Source organism: Melanerpes formicivorus, unplaced genomic scaffold (assembly GCF_026170545.1).
Source record: "Melanerpes formicivorus ecotype bairdi unplaced genomic scaffold, bMelFor1.0.p_v2 SCAF_73, whole genome shotgun sequence".
NCBI lineage: Eukaryota > Metazoa > Chordata > Aves > Piciformes > Picidae > Melanerpes > Melanerpes formicivorus.
Window position 1 is genome coordinate 1,832,856 of NW_027142425.1, and position 12,990 is coordinate 1,845,845.

The following is a 12,990-nucleotide window of genomic DNA, read 5'->3' on the forward strand; positions in this document are numbered from 1 at the left end:
AGAGAGACTTTTCCTGAGGGTGTCTAGGGACAGGGCAAGGGGGAATGGTTTGAAGCCGAGGCAGAGCAGGGTTAGAGTGGAGCTGAGGAAGAAGTTCTTCAGTATGAGGTCTGGAACAGGCTGCCCAGGGAGGTTGTGGCTGCCTCTTCCCTGGAGGTGTTCAAGGCCAGGCTGGATGAGGCCTTGGGCAACCAAGTGTAGTTGAGAGGTGTCCCTGCCCATGGCAGGAGGGTTGGAGTAGGTGATCACTAAGGTTCCCTCCAACCTGAGCCATTCTGTGATTCTATGAAGAGGTTAGAGGCCTCCAACTGGGGAGTGGGAAAGAGTATTTTGAGGGTGATCACTCCCTGAGGCATCCCAGGGGGCTCTGCTGGTGGTTGTGCTGTTCTACTCGTGGGAAGTCATGAGTGATGGTAGCAAAACTCTGTGTTCCTAGGTGACCCTGGTTTGGCAGGATGGTGATGATCTGATGATCTCTGGAGGTCCATTCCAACCCCTGCCATTGTGACTCTCTGGTGTATTAGTAGAAGTCAGCTGCAGTTTGTTGCAGGAGGATGCAGTGATGGTGAGCAGGTGATAAGCTGGCAGGTGAAGTTCAGTGCTGTTAAACACTGAGTGGTGCAGGTGGGATTGTCTTTGTTCCCTTCTGAACTCCATGCAGGGATGGATGTCTGCTACCAGTTGGGTAAAGGATCTTGGAGCTCTGTAATTGAAATACAGATCTGTGACTGAAAATGTCATCACAGTGGTCAGGACTAGTCAAAAAGCAAACCAATGTTAGAGATGTTTGGGGAAAAATGGAAAACAGATCAGGGAGCATCTCTAGGCCACTGTTTAAGCCATGGTGCAATTGTGCTTCCCTGTTTGGGGACCTGGACTTCAAAAAGCCTCTCAAGGAGTTGGCCCCAAAGGAGGATGAGGGGATTGATGAGACCAGAGCTTGGAAATGACTTCTGAGGAACTGAATCTCCTCCCCACAGAAGAGGAGGGCTGAGAAGGAATGATAGAAGTTTGTAAGGTTCTGGTTGGTATGGAAAATAAAGTGAGTGTTCAGTGTCTCACAAGGCAGGGACAAAAGGGAATGAGCAGGAAATGGCAAGAGGTAAGCTCAGAACAAAAGAGCAAACCTCATCATTTTCACGATCAACATGGAACTCACTCCATGCTGTGAAGGTCCAGAAAGCACTGGATTCCAAAAGCAGGTGGGCAAATGCAGGATTTGAAAGTGTTGAGGAGGTCATTTTCTTTATCTCTGAGCATCTGTGAGCCCTGAGTTGCAGCAGGGCAGAGAGTGGTGCTGAAGCAGCATTACCTTGATCTCAAAGTCCCTTTGGGTGTCAGCTGTTGTGACACCGAGGGCTGGGTCAGGTGTTTCCCTGTCGCCCTGGAGTAGCCATTCCTATGCTATGGCCACTAAACCTGTGGAAACGTCCTGGTGCTTCCACAACAAAGAATCAGCTTCACTCTTTCAGGAGAGTCTTGGCTGGCACTTTCCACGCAGGCTTGCCCAGGAAGGGCCTGCCTGGCACAGGGCTGCTTTGCTCAGAGTCCAGCACAAGCTTACTTCTGTGTTCCTGCTCTCTCTTTGCTTTCCTGTTAAGTGACTTCTGCTCCAAGGTGAAGAACACCATCTACTGCAATGTTGAGCCATCTGACTCCAACATGCTATGGGAACCAGAGTTCATGATTGACACTATTGAAAATCCATCTGCACATAACTTCACCTACACCAACCTGGGCAAGAGCCTCAATGAGAACCCAGCCAACCGCTACAGTTTTGTCTGTAATGCACTTATGCACGTGTGTGTGGGACACCATGACCCAGACAGGTGAGAGACAGAGCTTGCATGGCTGTGCTGAGATAGTAAAGTCATGGAATTGTTAGGGCTGGAAGGAACCTCAAGGATCATCCAGTTCCAGTCCCCTGCCATGGGCAGGGACACCTCACACTACAGCAGGTTGCTCACAGCCACATCCAGCCTGGCCTTAAAATCCTCCAGGGATGAGGCTTCCACCACCTCCCTGGGCAACCTGTGCCAGGCTCTCACCACTCTCATGGGGAAGAATTTCACAGAATGAAGATCAAATGAGCTTTTACCCTTCTGCTTCACAGGAGGCTTCTGTCCTCCCTGAGCTCCTAACTGATTTCTTCATAACATCCAATCTGAATCTACCCATTTCTACCCAAATCTTTAGGTGAGGGTAAGAAGTCTCTGGAGACTTTGAAAACCCACCTGGACACATTCCTGTGTGACCTGCCCCTAGGTGACCCTGCTCTGGCAGTGGGGTTGGACTCGACATCCAGAGGTCTCTTCCAACCCCCAGCATTCTGTGGCTGTGTGAAAGCCAGTAACCATTCTTTGACTGTCCTTGGGTGTGAGGAAGGAGCCCAGGCTAGGGTCCCTTAGAGTGTCTCTGACCTGACAGCATGCAGGAGTCTCCAAGCTGACCCTGTGCTGTGTCCCTGGTTTGTCTGGCAGGGTGAACGACATCGCTATCCTGTGCGCCGAGCTCACCGGCTACTGCAAGTCCCTGAGCGCCGAGTGGCTGGGAGTGCTCAAAGCCCTCTGCTGCTCCTCCAACAACGGCACCTGTGGCTTCAACGACCTGCTCTGCAATGTTGATGCAAGTGCAAACGTTCAGAAGGGGAAAATGAATTGAAGCAGGAGTGGGAGAAGGCAGGAATGACGAAGGGGCGGAAGCTTTGGCTTCTAAGGACGGGAAAGGCTCTGAGCGCTGAGGCTGCATTTTGGTGTTTGTCACAGCCTGGGCTGATCGTGGACACTGACCTGGGGTTATGGGCCCTTCTACCCCCACCTCCTGGGCAAGCTGACAAATTGCTGACAGGGGAAATGAGGCTGTTGTGTTCACTGGCTGATCTCCTCTCTTCCAGGTCAGTGACTTATCTTTCCATGACTCCCTGGCCACCTTTGTTGCCATTCTGATAGCCCGGCAGTGCCTGCTGCTGGAGGACCTGATCCGCTGCGCTGCTATCCCCTCCCTCCTCAACGCTGGTAAGTGCATCTCTGCAGCAAGCTGGCCTTGGGGCTGGGTTCTGGCCCAAAGGCCTGTGCTGCCCAGACACCTTGTGAACCTTGTCCCTGTGAAATGTGCCTGCAATGCTTCTTTTGTAGTGTGGCACTGAGGAATTCAGCACTTTGCTTTGGAGAGTTTCTGGCCTTTTGGCTTGCAGTAAAAACTGCTTGTGCTAAGGTTTGTCAATGTTCTGCTCTCGGCACTTTGTGTGCAAGCTGAAATTAGCACTGAAAGATGTTACCAGCCATGCTGTCTGACCAGTGCAGTCAGCTCTGACCTGTGCAGTCAGCTCTGACCTGCAGCAGTACACCTCTTGACTGCTCATATGCTTCAGCTAAGCATTTTGCCAACTGACCAATTGGGCCTCCAGCACCAGGCTCACTCTGCCTTGACTCTGCCATCAGCCTTCCTAGCTTTGCTTTGGGGGCTGCAGCATCCAGCCCCTGACAGGGTGAAACTGGAAAGGTGGAGCAGCAGAATGCAGTTCATGTCACTGGGGATGGTACTGATGGGTTTGCTCACTTGCCTGTTAATTGCTGCACATGCACCACATTTGTAAACAGAACTAGGCTGCTGCAGCTTCTCCACTGGGCTGCTCTGGGGCAGTGCACTGTGAATAGCTGTTGGACTGAGTCAGCTGTCCCAGTGCTTAAGACCTCTCAGCTGACTGTTCTCTTTACACAGCCTGTAGTGAGCAGGACTCTGAACCAGGAGCACGTCTGACCTGCCGGATTTTGCTCCATCTGTTTAAGACTCCACAGCTGAACCCATGCCAGCAAGATGGCAGTAAGTGAATGAAAGTAGAGCTTTTCTTTGTTGTGGAAGTACTGAGGCTCATGAACCTCAAGAAAGAGATGCTGGACCCTATGTTTAGAGATCATGACCTGCTGCTTGTGAATAACAGCTTTCTGCAGAGGACAAAGGACAATATCCTTTCATTTATGTCACTCCATGGCAGCTAGGCATGTTGGGAAGGAGGCCTTCAGAGGCAGGAAACCAGCCAGCAGAGGTGGCCTTGCTGTCACTAAGCCATTAGAGTAACGATCACTCCTTTTTTTGCGTCTTGAGCTTTGTATAGCCTCTTAACTTGATGCCAGAAGCTGCTATTTTACAGCACTCTCTTTTTTTGCCTGATGATGGAAGCAGTCCAGGAAGTGCTGTTCTTGGCTCCTCATCAGTATCCTGATAGCTCAGATCTCTCAACCCAGCCTGTGTTCTAGGTGAGGGTTCTGCTGGAGCACAGGGCTGGTGGCAGAGTCTGTGCTCAGCACTTGGATTTCACGGTTCAGCTGTCGCGGTGCGCTCTGCGCCGTGCCTCGCACAACTTCATTGCATTGACCCTGTGTTACAGCTGGGAGAAGGCCTGGCCTCAGGGTGCCCTGTGCTGGATTCCACAGCAAGGGCTGGCACAGGAGTTAGGCAGCTTTGGAGTTCTCATCTCTCTCTCTTGCTGAGCACTGCTCTTCCCCACTGTCCTCCCTGCAGACAAGCCCACGGTGGGAATCCGCTCCTCCTGTGACCGGCACTTGCTGGCAGCGTCCCAGAACCGCATTGTGGATGGGGCAGTCTTTGCAGTGCTGAAGGCTGTCTTTGTTCTAGGTAGGCACCTCTCTTAGCCTGAAGCTGCAAGAATGTGTGCTGTGGGCCTGGCAGAAAGACCCTGAGTGGTATATGTTGCCTGGACAGAAGACCAGAGGAAATCTGCTTTGGTGGATGTGTGGCTTGTCTGAAGGCCTTGGGCTGAGCTGTCAGAGTGATTTGTATCTCTTGGCTGCAGGAGATCACTGGGTTGACAAAAACTCAGGGTGTTTGGTGGGCCAGGCTTTGGGTTTAGCATTGATAATTAAGTGATGTTTGTGCTTTCCTTACAGGAGATGCAGAACTGAAGGGCTCTGGCTTTTCCCACCCTGGAGGTGTGGATGATCTCATGGATGATGAGCTGGGCACCAGGAAGGCTGGTGGTCGGGTCGTAACCGTGGAGACAGCTAGCTTGGATATCTATGCCAAGTATGTACTGAGGAGCATATGTCAGCAGGTGAGTCTGTCCCATCTGTAGGTTAGCCCTTACCCCTTGTGAGACTTTCTGCAGGTTGGCTTTGGCAGGCATTTCTTTGAAAGGTTCATCAGGAACCTGTGATGGTGCTGAGGGTTGTTCTCCATCAGCAAAAAACGGACAAACAATTGTCCAGAACTAGGTGATCCAAGGGGCAGGGGCTGTACCTCCCCTTTGTTCTGGCAGCAGCATAGGCCTCCTGTCCAAGGAGGGGAGTGCTGGAAGTTGTCTGCCAAGATGTGTGCTGGAGGCTAAGAAGATAAGCATGAAAAAGACAGCTTGTTGAAGTGCTAAATGGTACCTTTCAGAATGCAGCTTGCAGCTAGGCTGGTAATGTATCCCTGAGCTTTGCAGCATCCTGTACAGTCAATTAAAGCAACGACAACAAAGCCCCTTGGCTTAGCCTGAGCTGACAGCTGACAGTTCCTTTGTGGAATAGTGGCAGTTGAGGAATTGAAACCTGGCTCAAAAGGTATCTAGCTGCTGAATGGAGTGGCTCTTACCACTCCTGAATGAAAATGGGTGTTGGAGGGTGTCCTTGGCCTTGGTTGCAAGTTTATGCTGTCCAGAGGAGAGATGCAGAGTTGCCATTTGAAATCTGAGGACAAGCCCTTAGCTCTGTGTTGTGCTCATGCTTCCTTGCGCTGTCAATCAGCTGCCCAGGGAGGCAGCAGGGTACCAGCCCAGCAAACAACTGGAGGCACCTGCTGGTGAGCATCAATTCAGCATCCCTGGTGTTACTGAAAGCAGGCTGTGGCAGTAACAGAAGCAGAGATTCCCTTGCTGGTCCCTGTCTGTTCAGGAAGGACTCACAGCAGGTAGAAGGTCTGTGTAGAGGGAGGAGCAGTTTGTGGCAGCGCTGCTTAGGCAGGAGTGAGCATTCCAGTACACACCAGTGAGTAGCACCAACACTGGGCCACTGCTCCTGCAGGCTTACTGCAGCTGTTAAGGGCTTATAAAGTGATGTGTTTAGTATTAGCACCTCCAGTGTAAGCAGTGGATGCTCACTGCAGAACTCTCACTGGCAGTTCTGAAGTGTCTGCAGGGTGTCTTCAACTACAGGTGGTGATTTCTCCAACTCAAAGTTCTGTGTTGCATATCCAGGATATATTTTATAACAGACTTCATGGGGGGGGGTGGGGAAAAGGAGCAGATTGTGGAATTAAGATAAAGATTTGTAAGGGGAAGATAGTTGCTGGTCTGCCCTTGCATTAGTCTGATTAAATTAATGTAATGGTGACTGGCCTTTTGGAAAGGCTGACTGCACAGAGCTGTGGGAAGCAAGACAGAGGCTTGAGTCAAAGGTACTTGCCTGAATCTGGTGATGGGAATGGAAGAGGCCTCCACAAGGCATTTGCAATGCAGTCATGTAAGGAGGCAGGGGAGGAGCTCTGGTTGGGTAACATGAATCCTGGGGAGGTGGCTGTTTTGTAAAGAAACACTGCAGAGAGAAGAGAATAGAATAGAATAAACCAGGTTGAAAAAGACCTCAGAGCTCATCAAGTCCAACGTATCACCCAACACCATCTGATCAACTAAACCATGGCACCAAGTGCCTCATCCAGGCTCTTCCTAAACACCTCCAGGGATGGGGACTCCACCACCTCCCTGGGCAGCACATCCCAGTGGCCAGTCGCTCTTGTTGGGAAGAATTTCTTCCTAACATCCAGCCTAAACCTTCTCTGGCACAGCTTGAGACTGTGTCCTCTTGTTCTGGTGCTGGTTGCCTGGGAGAAGAGACCAACCCCCACCTGGCTACAGCCTCCCTTCAGGGAGTTGCAGACAGCAGTAAGGTCTCCCTTGAGCCTTCTATTTTCCAGGCTAAGCAACCCCAGCTCCCTCAGCCTCTCCTCACAGGGCTGTGCTCCAGACCCCTCCCCAGCTTTGTTGCCCTTCTCTGGACACCTTCCAGCATCTCAACATCTTTCCTAACCTGAGGAGCCCAGAACTGGACACAGGACTCAAGGTGTGGCCTAACCAGTGCAGTGTACAGGGGCAGAATGACCTCCCTGCTCCTGCTGGCCACACTGTTCCTGATGCAGGCCAGGATGTCATTGGCCCTCTTGGCTGTCTGGGCACACTGCTGGCTCATGTTCAGCCTACCATCAACCAGCACCCCCAGGTCCCTCTCTGCCTGGCTGCTCTCAGCCACTCTGACCCCAGCCTGTAGCACTGCCTGGGGTTGTTGTGGCCAATGTGTAGAACCTGGCACTTGGATGTGTTCAGTCTCATGCCCTTGGACTCTGCCCATCTGCCCAGCCTGTCCAGCTCCCTCTGCAGAGCTTTCCTACCCTCTGACAGATCAACTCCTGCCCTCAGCTTGGTGTCATCTGCATCAGAGAGAGACTAGAAGTCCCTCAAGGGTGAAGACTGCAGTCGACTTGATACTTACTTGTGAGATCATACCAATGAAGCGGGTGAGAAGTAGAGTTTGAATTCATGTAGGAAGCTGGGCAAGTGACTTTAGAAAGAGTCTTCCCAAGGATATGCATGAAGCTCCAGGAGATCATGGTAGTGCTGAAGGGGAGAATTACCACAGGCATGGGAGAAGCTACCAGGTCACGTGTACTGGCAGAGCAGGAGCTTCATCTGGGATGAAGATGGAGGCTGTGGTTTCCCAAGGGTTTCAAACCAGATTCAGCCTTCTGGTCTTTGTGCAGCAGTCAGTGCCTGGAGTGCTGTCTGCTGCTTCCTGAGCTGCGTCCTCAGCTCCTCTGCTTGCCGCTTCTCAGCAGAATAATTCCACAGTCAGGAGTGCTCTGCAGTTGCAGAAGTGCTGGTCTAGAAGTCCTCTGTAGCTCTGAATTTCAGGAATTGGCCTGATTTGATTTTCAATTGGAAAAAATCCTGCAGGTGAACCTTTACAAATGGTGTGAAGGAGAACCTGCCTCATGTTAGCTTTGGAAAGTGCTGCTGTTACTGTCATACACGTAGGGACCACCGCCTGGAACCGAGAGGCTGACAGCTGTACTTCTGTCTGTCTTCCCTTCATGATTTGTGACTTCATGAATGCCTTGTGTCCAGTCACAGATTGCAATGGGTTGGAAGGGACCCTCAAAAGTCATCTTGTCCAATGCCTCTGCAGGCAGCAGGGACACCTCCATCCAGAGCAGGCTGCACAGGGACACAGCCAGGCTGAGCTTGGATGGCTCCAGGGATGGAGCCTCAAGCACCTCCCTGGGCAGCCTGTGCCAGTGTCTCACCACCCTCCCTGTGCAGAGCTTCCTCCTGATGTCCAACCTACCTCTGCCCTGCTCCACTTTCAAACCCTTGTCCTATCCCCACAGTCCCAGCCTTCATGTAGGTCCCCTGCAGGTATTGAAATGCAGCTCTGAGGTCTCCCTGGAGCCTTCTCTTCTCCAGGCTGAACAGCCCCAACTCTCCCAGCCTGTACCCATAGCAGAGGCTCTCCAGACCTCTGATCGTCCTTGTGGCTTCCTTTTGATCCTCTCCATCAGGTCCATGTCTCTTGCAAGTGAGGTGTCAGCAGAGCTGAGCAGAGGGGCAGAATCACCTGTCTTGGTCAGTTGTGTCTCTTTGCAGGCTTTGGGAAGTCAAGTCATTGGCTTTCAGGGAGGACAGCAGTATGTTTTCCATCACTGAGAAGCAAAAGCCATGCTTTTCCTGAAGACATGGTCTAGCTCAGCCTTTGCTCCAGCCCTGGATGATTTGATTTAGGACAGCTCCAAGGCTTTGTTCTGCAGGAAACAGATGAAATTATTTTAAGTGATCCCTTCTGATCTTTGAAGCCAAAGCAGCAGTGTTGATGGAGCCTGGACCTGGCATGGCTGTGTCCTGTAAATCATCCCAGCACTTCACGCAGAGACGCAGCAGCTACCAGGTTTCACCACTGCTGCCTTGCCAGAGCTGATCTTCCCTCTGTTGTGATTGCTGTGCCTGGCACTTCCTGAGTCAGGAGAGTATAGCTCGAGAAGACAAGTGGTTATCAGGCATAACTGCCTGTTGATAAGGATCTTAGGAGTTGGATGTGTGCCCTGCATCTCTCTGAGGCTGGCAGCAGGGCTGCTGGCTTGGGGTCGGACATCGGTTTGACTCTGCCTTTGTCTCGCAGGAGTGGGTAGGTGAGCGATGTCTGAAGTCCCTCTGTGAAGACAGCAATGACCTGCAGGACCCTGTGCTGAGCAGCACCCAGGCCCAGAGGCTGATGCAGCTGATTTGTTACCCACACCGGCTGCTGGACAACGAGGAAGGAGAAAATCCTCAGCGGCAGAGGATCAAGCGGATCTTACAGGTGCGAGCTCCTGGCAGCAGCTGGGCACCCCAGGAACTGCCCAATGCAGCACTGGAGTGGGGTTATCCAAAATGCAGCCCTCTGAGGGGCCTGAAGCTCATTATCCTGGGAGCTGAGCACGTGGGTGGATGTGGTTTGAGAAAAGGACTCATGAAGTGTGCATGTGTGTGTTGTAGAATCTGGACCAGTGGACTATGAGGCAGTCCTCGCTGGAGCTGCAGCTCATGATTAAGCAGACGGCAAGCAACGTGAGTTTCTGCTCAGAGACACCCAGCAGGGATGGGTACTGCCTGTGGTGCAGTGGCTGCTTCTGAGGCAGTGAGGAGGTGGCCTGGAAGAAGTGGGAGTAGGGAGAAAATAAACAAAGACTCGGGTCTGTGAAAGCCAAGCCTGAGAAAGATGCTTCGAGCCTGAGAGCCGAAGAGCAGCAGCCACAGGGCAGGTGGCAGACTGAGTTTGCAGAGGGTTGTGCTGAAGCCTGCAGGCTCTGTCAGTGGGTGCTCTCTCAGGATGATTTGGCTATCTTTTCCTCCCTCTTTCCAGGAGATGAACTCCTTGTTAGAAAACATAGCCAAGGCCACCATTGAGGTATTCCAGCAGTCAGCAGAGACCAGCTCTGCTAGCTCAGCCGGCAATGGAGTCAACAACATCAGTAGCTCAGCGAGTGCTACACCTGCCAGCAACAAATCCAAGCCCATCCTCAGGTGGGTGCAGTCCCAGCACGCAGCTGCCTGTGGGACAGGTCTGAATCACAGGCTGGGTTCCAAACTGCTTTTTTCTCCTGTGTTGTCGCAGCTCCCTGGAGAGGTCAGGAGTGTGGCTGGTGGCTCCTCTGATTGCCAAACTTCCAACATCAGTGCAGGGCCATGTGCTGAAAGCCGCCGGAGAGGAGCTGGAGAAAGGACAGCACCTGGGGTCATCGTCCCGCAAGGAGCGGGACCGGCAGAAGCAGAAGAGGTGAGTGCTGGGGACGGGCCGCGCCTGCTGGCTGCCCCCAGCCTGGCAGCGCAACTCCCTCGCTCTTCTCCCTGCAGCATGTCCCTCCTGAGCCAGCAGCCATTTCTGTCACTGGTGCTAACATGCTTGAAAGGACAGGACGAGCAGCGGGAAGGCCTCCTGACCTCTCTGTACAGTCAGGTCCAGCAGGTAGGTGTCTTGCTTCTCCCCTCCCTTTCTTGCAGGGTTTGTTCCTTCAGCGGGCAGGCTGTTGGGCATGCCTTCCAGGGTGCAGTCTGGTTGCATGCTGTAAGGCAAAGATCTCACCCTGCTTGGCACAGGGGGCTTGAGCTGACCATTTCTGGGCAGTGGGCAGCAGCAGCCCTTCTGTGAACTGCAGCATGCAGCTCATGAGGACTGTCCTCTTCCGATGCCTTAGATCGTTACCAACTGGCGGGAAGATCAGTACCAAGACGACTGCAAAGCCAAGCAGCTGATGCACGAGGCCCTGAAACTGCGGCTGAATTTGGTGAGTGGGTGTGGAGAGCTGAACCACACACACACGGGAGGGGCTCTGTGTGTCCTGAGGCAAGGAAAGGAGAGGCATTTGTGCTCCTTCCAGGTCTTGAGCCCTGAGTGGGATAGCATGCATGGGGAGATGCCCCTGCTGCATTTCACAGGATGAAATCCACAGCTGCGGTCTCTCATTTCAATGCCCTTGCAGTGCATAGCAGTGCTGCCTGTGTCCGGGGTTTGTCCTGCAGTCTCCTTCAGCTCTCGACTGGAGCACAGAAGTTGCTCTGGCTTTGTTCCCTTTGCTCACTTCTCGGTGTTTGTTCCTGGTGTCCTTGTGGCTGAGCTGCTTTTCTCTGCCAGGTGGGGGGAATGTTCGACACGGTCCAGCGCAGTACGCAGCAGACGACGGAATGGGCTGTGCTCCTCCTGGACATCATCAGCAGTGGCACCGTGGACATGCAGTCAAACAAGTAACTTCCTGGCTGACTTTCTGATCCATGCCCCTCCCAAAGGAGGCAGTCAGTAGCGTGGGCCCTTTTCTCATGTGAATTAGCTGTCTCTAGAGCAGCTGTCAGAAGTACTGTGACAGCCAAAAGAGACTTCAGAGTAATAGCAGCCAACAGCCTAGGTGCTAGTATCCAAATGCACTCTGATGTATCCAGAGCAAACCTGGCTTTCCAGATGCAGGGCAGAGCTGGGTCTGGACCTGCTTTTTGGAGAAGCTGAATGGATAGACAGGGCCAGTCTCAATCTGTACTGCACTGGGCTCAAGTGTGAATGCCCCATGGTGTGTAAGCAGAGGAGGATTAGTGTGGGAGCTTATTCTGGAGAGCCCTCCTGGCTGCAGGCAGTACTCCTGGCAGTCTAACAATGCTCGGTGTTCCTCAGATGGCAGAGGCTTTACAGGTCTCCTCGGGTGGCTCTGACCTTTCTGCTCTGCCCAACAGTGAGCTCTTCACCACCGTGTTGGACATGCTGAGCGTCCTCATCAACGGCACCCTGGCTGCTGACATGTCCAGCATTTCTCAGGGCAGCATGGAGGAGAACAAGCGAGCCTACATGAACCTTGTCAAGAAACTCAGGGTGAGGGACAGCGGGCCCTGTGTGGGGAGCAGTGTCCTCTGTGCCATGGCTGTCCAGCTGTGCACATTTACCTGTGCCTCGTGAATAGAGCTTGTCCTGTGCTGCTGTTCAGATGAAGCAGGGAGGGTGGCCCCAGTAGCTCTGTAGGGCTGAAGGGTGTAAAGGTGAGAGGTAATGCAGGGATGGAGCTTGTAACCAGAAGAATGGGCTGCCACTGGAATGGGCTGCCCAGGGAGGTGGTGGAGTCGCCGTCATTGGAGGTGTTCAGGAGGAGACTTGATGGGGTGCTTGGTGCCATGGGTTAGCTGTTTGGGTGGGTTGGATTGGTTGATGGATTGGACACGATGATCTTGAAGGTCTCTTCCAACCTGGTTTGGTTTATTCTAAAAATAAAGGTGTTTATTCTGAAACAAAGAGGCAGAGATGGGCTTTGGGTGATTTTTCCCTTCAAGTGCTCTCTATTCCACCCGTGCAGAAGGAGCTGGGGGACCGGCAGTCCGACAGCCTGGAGAAGGTGCGACAGCTCCTGCCGCTCCCTAAACAGACCAGAGACGTCATCACCTGTGAACCTCAGGGATCCCTCATTGACACCAAAGGCAATAAAATAGCTGGATTTGACTCCATCTTCAAGAAGGAGGTAGGGGAAGCTTTTATTTGTCTCTTGAATGCAGGTGTCACCTTGGCCTCTGATGCCTTGAGTCTGTGCAGCTTGGGAAGCATCTAGTTGCAGCACCTTGTTGCCTGCTGAGCTTGGCATGACTGGCTGCACAGGGACAAGCTGGCACATAGCTGTCTCCAGATAGGGCAGAGCTGGGTGGTAATTCTCAGCCATACCTCCTGCTGCTGCAGCTCGAGGAGTTATTGAAACTTTGGGTTTGTACTTATGGCTATATAGAACATAAAGAGAAACCCATGGTCTGCCAGTGAGCTGAATACTAGCAGAGAAGGGGTGAAGGTGTCTGGCAGTTGCTGATGAAGGCCTTTAGAGATGACTGCTTCACCACGTGGAGGAGGAGGAGGCATCACTTGTAAGGGTTCAGGCTGTTTACTGGGACATGTGGAGCAGGGCCTGAAGAAAGCAAAGAGTTTCCTGTACCCTCATAGGAAAAGATCT

The 12,990-nt window shown here is 52.6% G+C and overlaps 1 protein-coding gene across 2 annotated transcripts in view; it reads left to right on the plus strand.

The window, feature by feature from the left end:
- MED12 (mediator complex subunit 12) overlaps nt 1–12,990 on the plus strand; it is a 44,439-nt gene that overhangs the window by 21,724 nt on the left and 9,725 nt on the right. For both annotated transcript variants that reach the window (XM_068163604.1, XM_068163605.1), the window contains exons 21-35: nt 1,602–1,829; nt 2,481–2,625; nt 2,894–3,014; nt 3,721–3,822; nt 4,522–4,635; nt 4,908–5,071; nt 9,162–9,341; nt 9,518–9,589; nt 9,885–10,045; nt 10,137–10,298; nt 10,376–10,487; nt 10,717–10,806; nt 11,154–11,263; nt 11,741–11,876; nt 12,352–12,513. In XM_068163604.1, coding sequence (XP_068019705.1) covers nt 1,602–1,829; nt 2,481–2,625; nt 2,894–3,014; nt 3,721–3,822; nt 4,522–4,635; nt 4,908–5,071; nt 9,162–9,341; nt 9,518–9,589; nt 9,885–10,045; nt 10,137–10,298; nt 10,376–10,487; nt 10,717–10,806; nt 11,154–11,263; nt 11,741–11,876; nt 12,352–12,513 — 2,059 coding nt within the window. The remainder of the gene's footprint in view (nt 1–1,601; nt 1,830–2,480; nt 2,626–2,893; nt 3,015–3,720; nt 3,823–4,521; nt 4,636–4,907; nt 5,072–9,161; nt 9,342–9,517; nt 9,590–9,884; nt 10,046–10,136; nt 10,299–10,375; nt 10,488–10,716; nt 10,807–11,153; nt 11,264–11,740; nt 11,877–12,351; nt 12,514–12,990) is intronic.